Genomic DNA, 18,167 nt, shown 5'->3' with positions numbered 1-18,167 from the left:
TTCATCAAAAAGAACTGTTAAAGTGACAGCAGGAATATTTAATTCAATATAAATAGAAATATGACTGGACAAGAAGAGGCATTGAGAGTCACTTGCATACACAAAGAACAAGCACTGATAACTCTTAAAAGTGTGTGTGCAGAAAAGACACAAAAAATGGAGGAGCTTAGAGTTGATAAATTTCCAGAAAGTTCTGTGGAGGCCAAAGTCAGATCGTATGTTTTCATGAAAGCGCATATATTGACACACTTCAGTTAAACCAGGGGCCACGTTCCAATTCTGATAAAGCTCCCTCTTTTCTCTCCCTGACCTCATTCATTGGACTTCACTGATATTCATAAAGACGGGATGGTTTTGATAGCCTTGACTCAACCCATCCATTCACTGTGTAGAGCTGTGAAGGGAAAGGCATGAGGATAGATCGCCATTTCAGATTTTTGGAGCGCAGATCGTGTTCACTGAGTCTAATGAAATGTCAAGCCGTATTTTAAAAATCAGACACTGATTAGAAAGACAAACCAAAACGCATACTCCTTTATGTAAGACTTCTTACACTCTCAGCTGCTGCTGCACATGGCCCAGTTTAATATACTTTACATCGAAATTGTTTGTGTTTCAGTTTGAACATCCTAAGCAGAGTCTGATCATAAAACTCATACATTACCAGTACCATGCCCTTTCTCGATGCATTCACACATATATGCACAGACACCATGGAGAGACTGAGTGTAGATGACTGATAGATTCTCATAATCCATATTTGACTATGGTAGGTACAGGCAGTCCTCTTCATGAAGAGTTGCAGTGCATGTAGGCTTTTTACTCCAATTCAACTCAAACATACCTGATTCACCTCATCAAAAACCAGGGAGCCCCTGAGCAGTAAAGCAACTCTCCAAGAGGAGGGTGGCCAAACCCTGGTGATAGAAACACAATAACTGCGAAGAATTCTAAAAAGGAATCCACTGCACTGAATGCCAATGATTCCACTGATTCAAATGATTCTGATCATTCTATTGGCTACTATGAGAAGATTCTAAAGCTCCCATTATGACATCATTGCCTTCTCCTTCATTTGGTTAGCACTCTCCTCTATGGCTTGTTAGAGGTACATGCCATTGATGAGGTAATCAGACTCCTCGGTAGTGAGTGGGCGGGCTTTCTTCAGCCTACGTCGAACGAGCCGCAAGCGACAGCCAACCATTAGCAGCAATAATGCACTGATGATCAACCCCAGAGCCAATGGCAGGATAGCACCTACAGGACAACATATATTATAGCGTGTCTATTAGCTTTGTTTACAGAATTTATAGACAAGGATATTCACATCAAGATTATGATTCTTAACAGTTATGAGTTTGTGAACACTACATACGAAAAGGTCATATCTATATCTATCTATCTATCTATCTATCTATCTATCTATTTTGATAGATAGATAGATAGATAGATAGATAGATAGATAGATAGATAGATAGATAGATAGATAGATAGATAGATAGATAGATAGATAGATATTTTTATCTTATCTTGAAGGAATTGATGCCTGTAGTTCTATTTATTAATCTGGCCAACGCTCTTATCCATAACAAATGACAAAAAGCACATAAAGGTAAATAGAGGTCAATTAACATGACTGCATGTTCACACTGAAACATTTCATTGACAAACGTGTCACTTTTCTCAAATTTGTTTACCTTCTTTTTCCCCTAATTTTGTCGTATTCCATATTAAAAAGATAGCTCTGAGCTTTCCACTGTCACCTGTACATTTCTTACTGATTACATTCAACATCTCTTTACACTTGAATTTTACGTACATGTGCAAATAAGTAAGGACAGAAACCAAGAATAATGAAAGACCAGAAAACTAAGGGCTAACAGTATTTTTTCCCTTTTCTTTTTCAGGCACTGGTAACAGCATTGATTTAAATTCATATTCATCTTTTCATATCCATGTGCACAGATATGTCATATCTGCGTGATTAATGATGAGCAGACCTGATTCAGGTGGTGGGTGGCCCAGTTTGGATAATCGGAGGTCATTCTGTGGTTTGACCTCGGAGATGGGTGATCTGAGACCTGCAGCAAGACAGACCAAAGTTTATTGCAAGTTAGACCACGTTACAGTTCAGGTCCCTAACTGGCAGCCGTGCTGGTGAGCACTGAATCCTAACCACTTGACCACTTGGAATGACTACAGCAGGGTGGGCCCAACCACAGGCGCCTCGTGGGAGGCCAGACGTTGGTGGAAAAACTCAGCAAAAACTTTACCTGAATGCTTGGCAGAAAAAACAAAAAACACAAGCCAAAGATTTGGTACAAAATCAGGCAAAGGCTCAAACAGACCGTAGTCAAAGTCCAAAACTGAGACAAAAGGATCAAGACCAGTGTTGGGGTAGTTACTCAAAGAAAGTAACTTACAGATAATCTAACAGTTACAGATTATTAATTACATCTGTCACTGTACTGGGATTACTTTACTCACTACTTCCTGGAAAAAGTAATCATTCTATTCATTACTTTATTCATTACTATTCATTACCCTTTACTTCCAAGTTACTCTCCATACATATCTACAAGACGGAAAGTACAAGGACGACACTAAAACAGTGCCTTGAGTACTTAACCAACGCCTCAACAACACATTAAGAATGAGCATTTCAGGCAAAACTGCTGTTCCTATTTAAAGCTTTAGGCCTATTCGAAAAATATTCAACTGTGAATTATTTCTCACTTAAGCTCTTTTTTTTTTTGTTTGTTTGTATTTGAATGTGGTGCCAACACGGGGAATACTGTTTACGCTTTTGATCATTAAGAATGATATCAATCATAATTTGAAGCTGGTTCAGCTTTTCTTTCTTTCTTTTTCATTTCTTGCTGTGAGAAAACATACACAGTGCTTATCATGCTGTGTGTATATGTTTTAACTCAGTGGATGATTACAAAAGCTTTAAAGAAAATGATGACTGAGCAACCACTGCACATAACAACAAAACATGCAATGTCATTGTTCAGACCATAAATAATATAAGATATACTGGAATATATGAATCCACAACAAATACAGTACATCTAATCTCTAAGGCTTCATAAAGATGGAATTTTTTTCTTATGTGGAGGTAGCCCCATGCTGATCTGAAAATGCTCAGAGCAGCTGATCAGAGCTCATTTTGCAGTTCTCATGTGTTTGCAGTCATTTTCTTGATGAACAACCTTAAAATACTGATGTTTAGATTTCCACCATTCATTGTCATGGGCAAGAGCCTTAAATAACTGCTGCTCAAGTTTAGGTTTTCTCACACTCATTTTTACTCACGCTCAAGAACAACAAGATAAAAGGTACTGAAGATTAGTTCTCTTTCGTTCTCGATTTTGAAGAATCTTGTTGCCGTTTGTATTAAATGTTTTCTTTTTGTGTTAAGTTGTGTATGATAAAATTAAAAAGAAGAAAACATCAGTTCTGAGTTGTTTCAATTTTCTTTCAAGCCAAACCATGACAAAAACCAAACCGTGACCCAAAAAACAGAGGTTCAAACTGAACCATGAATATGGTGAACTGTTACACTTCTAAAATGTTCATATTCTAACTCAGCTGTGGCAGCAGCTGCCATATTGAATTTGAGTCACGCTTGTCAGCTGTCACAGGACATGACAAATAAGGTACAGGCATGGGTATTATTAAATGGATGAAATGTCTGCATTAAATGTATTCCACATAATTTATATTATTCACAGACATATCCTGCCCTAAATGTAAATAAAGTTTTTTTTAAGGTTAGACATATAATGAGTACCAAGTTAGAACAGATAACAGTTGGTCTGTATATTAGGCTTAATTACACTGCGGAAACTTAGATAATTAAAAGGCAGCTATATAATGACTAGTGTTATTATGTACATACCTTATGTACATATTCCTAGTTGTGTTAATGTCTTATACTCTGTAAAGAAATAAAAATGATTGTATCGATATATTGATATAATCATGAAGACGAGGACATCATCATCTAGAATGACGAAATGACGGAGTACCTGTTTCTGTTTGCTTGCGTGGTGGTGGAACTGCTGTCATCTGTTCCTTTTCTGGTGCTATAGGATAAAAATGTTACACGTGAGACACTGACTTCATTAATGTATGAGTTTATTTTAATACATCGTGATCTCCATCAAAAGTTAATACCAAACAATGTATTACTGTCTTAAAAGAAAAACTTTTCATTTGTGCACAGGGAAATAAAAACTGATACAGATACAGGTGGCATTCTCTCACCAGGTCTTTGAATGCACTCTTTGACACAGTCCAGCTCCTGAAGGAAGTTGTTGTGATTCCCTTTACAGCCTCCGTATAAGAAATGTTTACACTCTCCTGCTGCAGGGTCATAATACCAGCGCGGAAAAACACCTTTACAGGGTCCCACCACAGGGGGCATCGAACAGGGCTCTGCAGGCACAGACAGAGAAAAAAAAAATAGAAATAGAGCAGGAGTGCTTTGACTTGGGTTGGAAACATAGAAATAAAAACAGTAGAGGCAGCACTCACAATAACAACATTGTACTTAATTCTGCAGTAGTCAGCTGGGTGGGACTCAGCTAAAAAAAAAAAAAAAAAAAGGTAATTTTTCCTCTTCCTTCTATAGAGGTTTATTTGTACACTGTATGTCCACATCAAAGCAAAGCTGCAGTTGGTTTCTCACTTTAATTGGTTTACATTTGGCTGTTTTAGCCTATATTTCTTTGCCTCAAGCCAAGCTTCATTTTTTAACTCTGTGACTCAATATTAGCATGGTTCTTTCAGTTTACTGGGGATCTGCTTGCGCATTCTCTCCCACTCTAATGAGGGGATTGGATGACAGAGCACAGAAGGACTTTGTTTGCAGGGATGGAGGGAGAGTAAAAAGGACAAAAGCTCTCACTGAGATTCATCCCAGGATTTTGACTACAGTGATTACTTTGACTGAAACCCAATAGCTTTCAGCATGCTGTATTTGAACTGAAAAACTGCTCTTTTTTGACAAAAATGAAAAAAATAATTTAATGATAATGATATGAATATGATATGAATGAAACAGCCACAGCAGGACAAAATTTATCATCCAAGATGTAAAATTGTTTTTTTTTTTCCTTTCAACAAAACATGCTTGTATCTTGAATACTGTACATTGATGCAATAACTGAACACTTTGTGGCTGTGACTTTTTATACTGCAATTTTCATTTGAATCACTTTAATGTGATGGGATTCGGTGCATATCAACAAAGCAAATAAAATTAAGTGCGGCATCTTAAATGAACGAATCACTGTAGGCAGTATAGTCTCTCCCTCTGTTACCTTGACTGACTCCGCTGTCGGGTTGTTTGGGAGGTTGTGGAGGAGAAGGGAGTGAGGAGTGACCTCTGTCCAACTGCTGAGAGTTTTTGGGTGCTTTGAGCACCTTGGCACGGTCCTCTGACGGATCGGGTTGAGCGGGAGTCTGAGGTGGGGTGGGAGGACCATCTGAATGAGTTATGGTCTTACGACCTCCATCGACTACAGAGGAGAAAAGAGAGAAGAAGGAACAGATCCATATGTAATCATCACCAGTCCACTCTGATAAACCTCACATGAAAATACGTGAGTAGTGTGGTATTATGTAAACTACAAGACCTTTGTCAAGAACTAATACAATTCTACTGGGTCACTAAATACGTTTTCTATCTGCCTCTATTTGTTTTGCAGCTTGTTGTTTCTATATTTTTGCTTTGTAAATTAATTCCTCATCTAATGATGCAGATCAATCAATATTTGATTGATCTGCATCAATATTTGTGCTCATCCCAAACTACAAACAGACACATGTCACTCTAACTTTATATTTACATCATCCAAGAGTAGGATTTTGATCACATCAGACAGGACAATTTAGTGCTGGATTCACTTCTGAGACTGAACTCACAGTTCTGGCAGAACGCTTCATCGGACCGGTCCGGACACTGCTGCTTGCCATCGCAGGCGTAACTGATGTCAATGCAGCAACCATCATCACACAAGAACTGGTAACGGGTGCAGTGACCAGTACACACTATAGAGAGGAAGACAGACCCCATTTAGAGCACTTACCAGCACACATTGTAGGGTGAGAGAGTGGGAGAGAGAAAGCAAGAGAGAGAGAGAGAGGGAGAGAGAGAGGGAGAGAGAGAGAGAGAGAGAGAGAGAGAGAGAGAGAGAGAGAGAGAGACTCCACTCAGAGCAGGAGCAAGAAAACACTATAACATAAATGCAAGACGGGGATATTTCATTCAGAGAAGGCAAATTAAGCAGAAAGAGTTGGATGGACAGACTGAATGTTTTCTTTTTTTATTAGCTCATCATAAGACAATAACCTATTTCAACATTTAAATCATATTGGAAAATTATAATCAAATCACTTTGAAATCACTAAAATAACCACCCAAAAACTTCTCTTACTCAGTAGAGTGGTGTTGTCCACACTAACTTTGTAAAGTGTTTTACTTTGCACAGAAGGGGACTAGCAAAGACATTTGATGTGTTATATTTATACTTTTTTCAAGGTTCATTTATATAATAAAATGTACATTTAAAGAGTTCAAATGTTTTTCCTTTTAACAACCTGTAACAGATGCACCTAAAGGCACCTTAGAAGATTAGAAAGGAAGATTACAGCATGATTCATCCAGTTAACATTGTTAAACAACAAAAATTTCACAGCAGTTTTTTTTCCTTGTAACTGGTTACTTCTATAAAAATTATACTCAAAATTTTCTAAAATTAGAACACATTTCCATGGCTGTTTTCATTTCGTAAATAGCGCCCATAGAGAGGCCAAAGATGAAAAACAGACATTTAATCATTCTTCCAATCTCTGCAAGTCATTTCATGCCTCCTAGGACTTCAGTTAAAATGTTATCAGCCGGCCAGATTAAACACTGTCTCATTTTCTTGCCTCTGACTTTTTGATTGACCATTCTGATGAGCGTGACTGGGCTGCTATATTAAACCTGTTGTTCTGTTAGGATGATTTAACCTGTGTCATTTTCATTACTCCACCTCCACGCCAGGGAGAAATGATTTAAATGCTTCACTCTAACTTGGATACTGTTTTTAGCTATACACTTTCACATAGATTCAAAAGGGCTAGGTATGCATTATAGAAACAGATACATACAACAGATTTAGGAATTCCATATTACGTAATCAAGACAAACACACAGTGAGTGAAGTCTAGTAAGACCGTAGCTAATGACAAACACAAAAAAGAAATCAGTAGATTTCTTTTACGTATATTTTTACTTATACGGAAACATGCATACACAAACTCATCCAGCCGTACAATTACACACACACACACAGATTAAAGTGTGATGGCACGGCAGTATCATCTGTGTGTGTGTGTGTGTGTGTGTGTGCACGCGCGTATGTGTGTAAGGGAAATGTGCTACCATGAGTTACAATGAGGTTTTGGGGTTTTTTGGTGGGTATAAAGAGGTCGACACACTAAAGTTCCATGTGACACATCAAAAAATAGCTATCAGACAGCAGACAAAAATCAAGTGTATAGCTGTTACATTTACATTCTTTATGTGTGTAGCAGTGTATTCATTGCCCCCCCCCCCTTCTCTTTCTCTCTCTTTCTCACACTAACACACAGACCTCTCTCACACAGCGAAAGAACTAAAAGTGAATTCCCCTGAGAGGGAGAGAAATCCGTTACCTTCTGCTTGGTGTTCTGGTGCTAGCACTGTGACGGAAACATTGTCTGAGCTTTTCTGCCCGGCTGTGTCTGTGACTGTCATCTGAAAGGTGTAAACTCCTTCTTGCAGGTCACTGATCTTTAAAAGTCCTGGATGAGTCACCTATACCAGAGAAAAAAGAGAGACATTCAGCTTTACCTGGAAAGGTATCATTCAACCACACTTACATGGCAATTACAGTTCCAGTGCCTATCCACAACACTGGAAGACCGTAATTCATTGTAACTGTCATGCATTTACATACCATTATACAGTCTATTGGTCTAATGGTGTTCTGCTTCACTTCTGACAGCTCTACAGAAAATGTAAGTGTGGAGAGAGATTTGCGTCAGAGATCCAAGCACAGGACCAGCCAAGAATGCCACACCTGAGGCAACCATGGGGTTAAATCATTCACAAAATTACACCCCTGCAGCACATAACAAGTGGAAAGACTCCAGTACATGGCTAATTTTGACACGATATCAGGAACTGAACCCCCGACTTTTTGACTGTTGTTCCTCTTCTCCGACTGGGAAGTTGCTGTCATTCTGTTTTATGAGAAATTAATCAGATGTTGTCTTTTTCTTAGCTATTAATTTCTCAGTGAGCTACACAGTGTGAGAGGTTGGAAATTGTTTACTGTGGGAGATGAAAAGTCTGAAAGAAAAGCTAATACCCCATCATCAGCACTTTTGAAGTGGAACAGAAATTCTCAGATTCTGTTCTCAATCTTAAGCGTCCACCATCTTTAACAGTATAGCCAAACAAACAAAAAACAAAACAAACAAACAAAACAAAAAAAACCCACATCTTTCTCCAGACAAAGAAAAAGAGAGGAATCGGGCTTTCCCTATGGCTCAGGGCAGAGGGACAGGACCTTTAATGGCCCTGAAGCACAGTGCTGCTAACAATGGCCCTGCTGTTCTGAGAGAACAGATGTTACAGACTGATCTCTTACCGTCACCTGAGCCACCCTGTTTAAATCAACTCATTATGGTCCATCCAGACACCATGTTGACTTTACATTCTTATTGAATCATCTACAAACACACCCACACAGTGCTGATAAGTGTATGTGTGTGTGTGTGTGTGTGCGTATGCGCGTTTGCATGTGTGTGTGTGTGTGTGCGCGCGCGCATGTGCTATATGTATGTCTGTTCAATGTTTGCCTCCATATATCTATGTATTCGGGCCTAATACAGCCTTGTTTTAACATCCAATATGTAAATATATAGAGATATGTAAGGAAATCACAGTGCTTCTCTCTGTCCTGCATGCACAGCTGCTCAGAAACATAACAACTATAACTTTATATGAGCACTTCCATTGAGGATACACATATATAGAACTACATCATAAACAACCTGATAAGTGTGTCCACAAAATACTGCATAGTCATGAATTCAAGTGCATATCAATGGCTTGCCATTACATTGACAGAGAAAATATTCCATAACAGTTACCACATTAAACCACAGCAACAACAACAACAACAAAAAAAATCTAAATGGATCAGATGTGATTTAATAGGACAAAAAATCCCATTTCCCGTTGTTTCATTACACAAACAAAGGCCATCATATTTTACATTTTATATTTAACATATAATATGTATATTATTTCTGTTTTATTTTAAATTACCTTCATGGTAACTGTGGGGTCACCTTTGACCAAGGCCCACTCGTAGCGTGTGACTCCGTGGTCATCGATACTGTCCCTCCCATCTAACACTGCCCAGTCTGTGGGTAACTGGACAACTACATCTTGTCCAGCATCACTGCGTGGAGGTTCATCCGTATCTGTAACCACCAGAACATGGTCATTATGTAGTGCTTCAAGAAAACAATATTGGAATCATGTATACTGCCGTCATTTATCCCAACATCTAAAACTGAATTAAGATCTAAATGATGTTCTAACACAAACACCCCAAATCGAACAACCTACATTCATCTTAATGAATTAAACACAAGCATTGTTAATCACAAGCGTTGTTTGAATAACATGGTTTTGTGGCTCTTAAAAAAAACTAAATTCAATAACGTTTCACTCATCAAAAAATCACACGTTAAATAAAGTGGTTAAAATGGTTTTCGTATTATTCTAGAACGAGGGGAGTACGGTTAATCATCAACTATGACCAAACTATGAGCTAAATTAAGCACTACCATCCAAGGAGATCGTCTCTAAACCGTCAGTGTACAGTGTTTTAGTTAAACACACACCACACACAAGCACACAAACAACCAGTTAGTACATTGTTCATAAGACCCTGCCTTTACTTTAACTGGAGATTAGATTATAATGATTTGAGATAAGATATAAACTCACCACTGCGATGCAGTTTCGCATGAGAACATTACCTTATCACACAAAACGTGATGCAAACTTTGTTTATAGTTTTTTTGGGCGATCTACATGTGGGAAAAAGTATGATACAACGGCTTATTCCCCTGGTTTACCTTGCATTAAAGAATCATCCGCCGGAGTCTCGTCCAGGACTTTCTTAATTGAGTTGCCGTGTTTGCTTATTCCGGGACTGGTCACCGCAAGGGAGAGGACCCTCGTACTGTTGTGCACGCGACTGTAGATGCTGAACCCTTGCTGATAAGAGAACGAGCAGACATTTTTGTTCCTGTAAGTACAATTGAACAAGTAACAGCTGAGGCTTTCGCTCGACTGCTTCAGATCCTCCTGCATCACCGCCACGGTGCAGTGCGGATCAGCGCAGCAGGCGTGTAGGCAATCTTCCCAACTGTACACTCTGTTCGGAGCCGAGAGAAATGTGGCACCGTGTTCTATAGAGTCTCTCGCTCGGATGATGTGCTCTTCCACGGCGTTGAAATCATTCAAACACACGTCTCCCGTTTCATCGTCTCTTGAATAAGCCTGATCTTGCTGCAGCTGTTTGCGAAATTCCTCCAACAGCTCCTCAACCCCAGATATTTTGGATTTTAAATCCGATATTTGAGATGATCTGGAGAAAACATTCCGCGTCATACATAAGACGAGAACACAAACCACCAGGCGGTGGTTGTTTAATGCCAAAAACATCATATTTAGACTGCCTTTCTGTTAGTTTCCCGTGGCGAAGGTTCTTTTCATTTTTTTCAGACGGCTACGTTATCCCTCAAGAAGATAATTCCTTTTTAGAATAATTAATATCTCATCCCGTTATATTAAAAGACACAGGTGGGCGGCTTTGTCTGCCCGTGGTGATGTAGAAAACCTACGACAATAGCCTAACATGGTGGAACTGCAGTTTCTGAGATCCACCTCAGCACCAGAGGACAGACAGCTCCATCCAGCGATGAAAAAAACAACATGGTCACTGACGTCACAACTCGCCCCATGCACTCGCTTCGTATTGAATGGCCGTTCATTGTCTCAGTTTTACTGATGACATACATCGCTACGGCTAATTATTTACAACAGTGTGCAGCTGAGATTACTCTCATTACCTTTTCATGCCTTTTTTGTGTGATTAGTACGGTATACCTCTAATAACTCTGTTTTCTGAGCATTCACACCTTGGCTAAAGTTGTTGCCTGGACTCAAAACACTATGTAGACACATGATCTCATATTGCAATTGCTAATGTTCATTTCGCATAATGACTAAACCGTTATTAGGCAAACGTGAATTTAATATAACGCTGTATAAATCATAGTTATGAGGTGAACTCTAATAAAAAGTGGAATTATTTATGTGTATTACCAATGTACGGATAGTAATATGTCATATGCTTAGGTTCACAAACCGCTTTATTTTTGTAAGTACGAAACCTACCTCTAGAGGTCAGCATTATAACTGACAATAGCGACACTAAGAAGTGTAACTTTGGTTTCGCCGCCTTGGAGATTCGGTTCTGACTAACCAAACAGGAACTGAAGAGGGCTTGAACAGAACTGAGACGGTTTGGGAACACTGAATAAGAAATTGATTGTGAGAACGCCACCTGACACAGAAAGAGTAATTAAATCACTTCTGAGTATGTAGTTTACAAGTAGTGGAACAGCTACTTAAATGTACCCATAATCATGCTTCGGTTATAGTGTCAAATTGCCTCTGGCAGTGTATGTTGACCCTGGTTTTACATGTGAAACAAACTTTAAAAACATTCTTTTCTATACTGCCCCTTTAAAGGGGAAGCCTCGTAACTGATCCAAATATGGAAACGGTACCGCCCTGTTGTAACCTCAAATCTCCACCCAGCGGGCTAGAGTCTGTATAACGAAGATAATAGTGAAAATAGGGCAGGGTCCAATTGGACGACGGAATGAACACTTGAATGATTTCACAACTTTTGGCTGCATGACTGCAGGATGACATAAACATCTTTAAACCCCGTCCACACAGCAGCTGGAGACAAACTCGTCCAAGCACTCGAGGAAAAATGGCTTCTTGCACAACTACAGCAAGAGGAGTTTCTTGATTTGGAAAACCTTGCTCTCTCCTCCTCCACCGTATCAACTTTTGGAAACTATGAGAATTAGTCGTGGAAACATACGAAACGTAAGCTTTTGGTTGAAATTACTGGAAGTATTGCACTGTTTCGCTCAGTGACACGTTGTATTTATAAGGAATTCCTCTGAGTTCGAAACCTCATTTGCGTCGTGACTTGAAGATCAGAGCCTGTCACTAACTGTACAACTCTGGTATTTTGAAGATCGAACGCTGCAAACTCAGAAATGTTTTCCATTGACAACACCTGTAGATCTCGCGTGCCAACTCATGGAAAATGACATTGTCGTTATCTTATAACAGTGAACGCACGGTTCATGTTGTTGACATAGGCAAGACGAATTAAACACGTGTAGGGTAAAATTTATCCTTGATTTAAAACATGCCGGCTCTCCAACTTTGATACCGAAGTAGCAGCAGTGGTCTACTTTATTTCATTCTTGTGTGACAGTAAATGACGTCGGAGATGAATCGAGATTTAGACGGCATATCTCTGTCTGTGCCCCACTGGGGCCAGTCCTCGGACCCCGGGGAGAGTGCGACCAGCACCTATCACACATCTACAAAGAGCGATCCAGACAGTGCCACCACGATACCCGCAGCCGGGACTTTCTGGCAGGACCCTTCCGCTGGTAGCAGCGTCAGCCCCGTTGTCCTAAGTTGCCCTGCGGAGAGTGGAACGTTGTTGACCACGGGGAAAAGCAAAAATAGGCCGGTCACCGTGGCCTATGTCCTTAACTCAGAGATCAATCAAACTCACACGGCGGAAAACATGGCACTGCAGTGCCTCAAAGACGCGTGTGATATCGTGGGATGTAAACTGGAGATTGTGCACTTTGGCAAACTGGATTTTGGGGAGACGGCGGGTCTTGACCAGTTCTATAATGCAGGTAAGAATAGGTCGTCTCTCATCAAAAAAAGGGACTGTGCAAGGAATTTCTTTGGCATTGTATTTTACATCCTTTTAAAAATTGTACGCTATAAAAAACTGGCATCTTTATTAAGGGCAGCCCTGACTGGTAGCCCATTTGAGCAGCACTGGAAAAGTAGTAGGGGTCTTTGGGCAGTACACTTAATATAAAACTTGGAAGCACATGCCACGTCTATTCTAACAAAATTCCATTCCAGTGTGAATCTATTTGGAATACCTCAGGATGCTCGATCGACATATCATAGATTATTAGAGTAATCTATGATATTGATATTTAGGAGATCATTACAATCCACTCAAAAACAAGCACCCCCCCCCCCCACACACACACACATACATACATATATACACACACAGTCTGTTCTCCTTGCATGTAACCTGTGGTAAACTGTATTACTATCATAGTGCTGCAGATTTGTTTGGGCTGAGATTTGACTTTCCATTTTCTCCAGATGAAATCTGAGTGGAAGCGCTTTCCCTCCTCGTTTTCCACTTGTGCCCCTCTGGACTGTTTATCCTTATGGAAAAAACAATATGTCCTAATGTACTCTTTTGGCAGGGGGTGTGTTATACTTAGATTTGTTCAGGAACTGCTCTCTCAGGGACTGGGGCTAAATGGAGATATATCACCAGGAACAGAATCTCAGATATGTGGGAACACTAACATGAATGAGGAGTAGGAGCAGAAATATTTTCCTTTGACCACTGGTGTCTCACATCCAGATTATGCCAAATATGTGCTTGGAAAATTCTTGAATTTTAAACGGAGAATACTTCTTCTTTTTTTTTCTGTTGTACTGCATACAAACCAGGTTTAAACTGGTTGGAGGCGCAAACCTACTATTTAAGAGTTCACATTTGGTGTTTTTCTTCAACCAAATTTGTAGGTGTTCAGAGCAGTTTTGTTTGTGTTTTAGTGAGGAGGCGCTAGTGTAAACCTGTGACTGAAAGAAGGGATTTGGTCACACAAGACCAAACAGCTTTTTCTTCCTCTTCTTCTTTTTTCTCTTCCTTTCCCTGTCAGACTTTTGGCTCTTTTCCAGAGAGTTTATGTTGAAATCATACAAAAAAACATAGCAAGAAATCAATTGGATTTCAATAAAATTCTTGTATTTATTCACATACAGCCACATGCCCAGTAATGTTATTTGAGTGAAGTGAGTTTGTTAACATCAGCAACCTTTTTAGGGATGGAACATCATATTGAATCAATGCCAGAGAAAGCGCTCCTTATTTGGAGCCGCTGGACAACTCCTGTTCCCACAGTTAGTCTGTCCGGCATGCGTCTTTTTTCTTTTTTTTTTCATGTGAACATTCAAAACATTCCAGGAACCTGACTTTTGCAATCCTTGCTTTTCATCTCTGAAGTGAGAAATTTTCAGGTTCAAACTAGTTCATACAGGTATCGTGTTCCCATTCTGCAGTAACACACATTTGAATGAAACCCTCTTGATTAGACATTAGGAAAAAAAAAAACAGCTGAGTAGTAACAGTAGTAACACCATAGCAGGTCAGACAAGTTTGGTAATGTGGCGTTAGAGTTAGGTAAGAAAACTGTAAAAAGTTTGATGAAGAAGGGCGTGGTTTGAAAACAAAATGGGAGGGCATTGGCTCTTTCCAGAGAATACCATGTGTACACAAGAAAGTGCCTGCTGTTTTTTTTTTTCTTTTTTTCTTCAGAGGAAGGTGTGTCATAGTCAAAGCATGCAGATCTTTATTTACCTGGTTAATAATTCACAACATATCAGATCATATAGGGGGAAAAGTAGCCTGTTCCATTTCGTACTCCACTCTTGATACAGGGTCGTTTTGGGCCAGATTCTGCAAGTGTGAACTCCAGTGTTTTCAATGCATTTAAATGACCGCCTCTTCTGAACTGAATTGTGGTGCAGTAAAGCACTTCATGTCATGTTTACCAAATAGAAAACATCTAAAAAGAGTCATTGGTGGACACCGGTCTGAGTTCAGATCACTGTGCTGTGCTCTGTTGTTGTTCTCATGTACGTCTAAATTTGGAAGCAGAAAATGAAATGCAACATCTATTTTTTTTTTCAGTAGGAAGGCCATTTAAATCTTGTGACAGGACAGCCGTTGCTGCCCTGATTGGCTTCAGCAAAATGATATCACAGTATCGCTTGATATTAGCATTAACGTCAGAAGTACTCATAAATTCATTCAAACTGTCATCTCCTGTGTAAAGACACTCCACACGCATATGCAGAAATGTTTGTTGTCCTTCAGGCTCTAGGATGCTAAAGATTTGACAGCCTTGATCTACTAAACAAAGATAAGAAACCAATTCTCTACATACATGCCCATTTTATTTCTTTCCATGATTTTGTTTACTGACAGAATGAAGTAGTGTTTTCTGCCTGGTCAAGTGAGCATTCTGATTCCCACGCACGGCTAATTCTTTTAGACAACCTCTAAAGGAATCATACCAAAATGACTCCCGTTTCCCTGGAGACAATAAGTGGATGAAGCTGCCAAAGGGACTGCAAACAGCAGCTCGGTTAAGGTTTAAACATCTGTTAAGATTTGAACATCTTTTCAGAGAAAAAGGGGAAGGGCAGGCGTAAATTTCATGGCTATGATGCACAACAATCATGTGTTGCGCAGTATCTGCAGGTCCTGTAAACAGAATTAAAATACGTCAGTGTGCACTGTAGAGTACTAGGAGAACATGTCATGGTTCAGTACACACACGCGGGCACACACACACACACACACACACACACACACGACCTGTACAGAATGCAGCACTGTTTAGTGTGTACACATGTATGGCACCTAAGTTCTCACATGCTCTCTGACCCAGCATGAAGCTGGCTTTTCTCCCGTTGGGGGGTAGGGGTGGGGTGGGGGGTGTCTTCTGTGTGCTCAGCAGAAAGAGGAGTGACAGTAGTGGGTTGCTGGAAGTGTTCTGTACAGTAGCATTAGTGGTTTCTCCCTCTGTTGCTTGAGTATGGAGAGTACTTTAGACAGCAGAAGACTCTGCTCTGAGGCCTGACGTGGAAGTTCTTGTCATCTGCAGCATTAAGGAGTAACATCATTTGGCAGTAAAAGAACTTGGCTTCGAATGGTCCAGGTCGCACCCACAGACATGTTTTCTGAATGAATGACGACAGAAACACATGCTTTCACAGGAAAGGAGGTTTTTTTTCCTTTTTTTTTTTTTTTTTAATAAACAACAGCCGTTTCATGAGTACCTAATTTGTTCTGAGATTGAGTCAAGTGATGATTATTAGTCATACGCCGCTGGAATAAATTGCGCAAGATTGAAAACCTGTGTAATATCTCACTACTTATCCAATTACTTTTCCAACTTGTCAAAACGAGTATCCACATTTATCTATGTAAACAGAGACTGAGTGGAGGTTGCACTGTTTGTGAGACAAAGCACTGATCATGGAGCAGAAATCTGTTGCGTCTGTTGAGACTGTGTTGAGAATACAGGAGCGTTTAGGCATTTGCAATTAGGCTATGTAAAGATATGTTGTAAACCACTTTTATTTTTCCTCATTACTCTTCCTCTACACCACAAATTTGCTCATATTCTTAGAAAACAGCTCAGAAAGATCAGAAACAGGCAGAAGGTTCCGGAGTACTGGTGGAGTTTCATTTCATTTCCTGCCGTTTTTTTCTTTCTTTCTTTCTTTCTTTTTTGCTTTTTTTTTCAAAGCCCAGCAGAATTACCCTGGATGGCACAGTTAAGGGGAGAACACATGGCCAGCTTCCTCTTTCTCTGGGCAGGGCAAGTGAAGTTGCAGAATGTCTATTGTTGTATGTTTCTGCCGTGTCTTTGTTTGACGGCATGTTTACAGAAGTTTGACATGAGGGTTCGCCGTGTCCTTGGCGTGTGAAATTCCCAGAATTGTTTTTACGAGGCGGCAGTGAATCCAAATGCTTTTTTAAATACTGTGAACGGTAGTGTGTTTAGATTACGTTAAATAAGCATGTCTCAGAGCCACTGAAGTACATCTTAATGATGGTCATTAAATCAGAGACAAACCAAAAGTATTTTGTTGGGTAAGGTACTGGCATAAAAAAGAGGGTGTGGGGTGGCAGAAGCTCGGTTGGGTGTTATGAGAATCTTACATATTTCTGTGAGCTATGCATCACACTTTCTCCACACTCTTGTACCGGTCTCCCTTTTTGTCTAGATAGAAGATTTCAGCTGTTTGCAGGGGATGCAGTTTACCTGCAAACATAAAAAGAAAGAGAGAGAGGAAAAAAAAACTTTCTTCGCATCTATGTGGTGAAATTCCTGGCATTCTTGAGGAACTGTAAAAGGGATTAGATTCCATGTTATCAGCGTCGTTGCCACCCTGTATACTCATACAAAGATCGATGTCTGAACTTTGACCCTGTGTTTAGCTCTGTCATCTCTGCAGCATGTAGAATGGGATTACATCATTCAGTAGAGAATTACATTGTTCTCAGTGTGGCAGACAGCCTTTTTGTGCTAAAAATATTACCCATGTGACAATGCGTTTTGATTGCGTTTAATTCTGAGGGTTACAATGATTACCAATGAATCTCTCAAAGGGCATTTCCTCTTGTCTTGAGTTGTACCGGACCCAAAAATGAAAACCCCTCACATGTCTAAAACTCCAATGCATATTGAGACGTGAACATTCTGAAGCTTTTCTTCAGGTTATTGTGATTCTAAAGATGATTTTACACTCTGAAAAACTTTTTTTTTCATTTGAAAGGAAACCTTCTTGTTCTTGTTATAGCATTTAGAAAATCACACAGCACATCTATAACATAGGCACCATCAATCTCCAAAAGCATCTGTGTTGGACAGCTAATCGGAAATCTAGTGAATGTTGTAAGAACCATGTAACCACAACTTGTAACCTCTCATTTGGCTCTAATACCAGCTGTTTGTTTCGCTTAGAGGTTTTGCTTGTGAATTTGGGACGACACGAGTGTTTAAAACCTTCTTCTTCAGATTACTTCTGAGAAAACTGAGTCGCCCCACTGACTAATAGAAACTTCTTCAAAACTCTGTTCTGTCCAAACTGAAGTGCGGTC

At 39.7% G+C, this 18,167-nt stretch overlaps 2 protein-coding genes across 2 annotated transcripts in view; one reads left to right on the top strand and one right to left on the bottom strand.

Moving 5' to 3' along the window:
• Positions 1 to 1,102: 1,102 nt before the first annotated feature.
• lrp11 (low density lipoprotein receptor-related protein 11) lies at positions 1,103 to 12,240 on the bottom strand. Its single transcript, XM_030782937.1, has 9 exons — positions 12,226 to 12,240; positions 10,195 to 10,765; positions 9,374 to 9,531; positions 7,711 to 7,852; positions 5,935 to 6,060; positions 5,331 to 5,528; positions 4,273 to 4,443; positions 2,001 to 2,081; positions 1,103 to 1,257 (listed from the first exon to the last, which is right to left on the bottom strand). The coding sequence occupies exons 1-9, from the start codon at positions 12,238 to 12,240 to the stop codon at positions 1,103 to 1,105; spliced, it is 1,617 nt and encodes a 538-aa protein (XP_030638797.1).
• A 407-nt stretch (positions 12,241 to 12,647) lies between these two features.
• Positions 12,648 to 18,167, top strand: part of map3k5 (mitogen-activated protein kinase kinase kinase 5) — a 40,886-nt gene continuing 35,366 nt past the window's right edge. Inside the window, exon 1 of the mRNA XM_030781295.1 lies at positions 12,648 to 13,086. Within this exon, the coding sequence (XP_030637155.1) occupies positions 12,651 to 13,086 (436 nt within the window). The 5' untranslated portion in view covers positions 12,648 to 12,650. The remainder of the gene's footprint in view (positions 13,087 to 18,167) is intronic.

Source organism: Chanos chanos, chromosome 8 (assembly GCF_902362185.1).
Source record: "Chanos chanos chromosome 8, fChaCha1.1, whole genome shotgun sequence".
Classification (NCBI taxonomy): Eukaryota; Metazoa; Chordata; class Actinopteri; order Gonorynchiformes; family Chanidae; genus Chanos; species Chanos chanos.
Note: the sequence above shows the minus strand (reverse complement) of the source record. Positions and strands in the feature narration are given on the sequence as shown.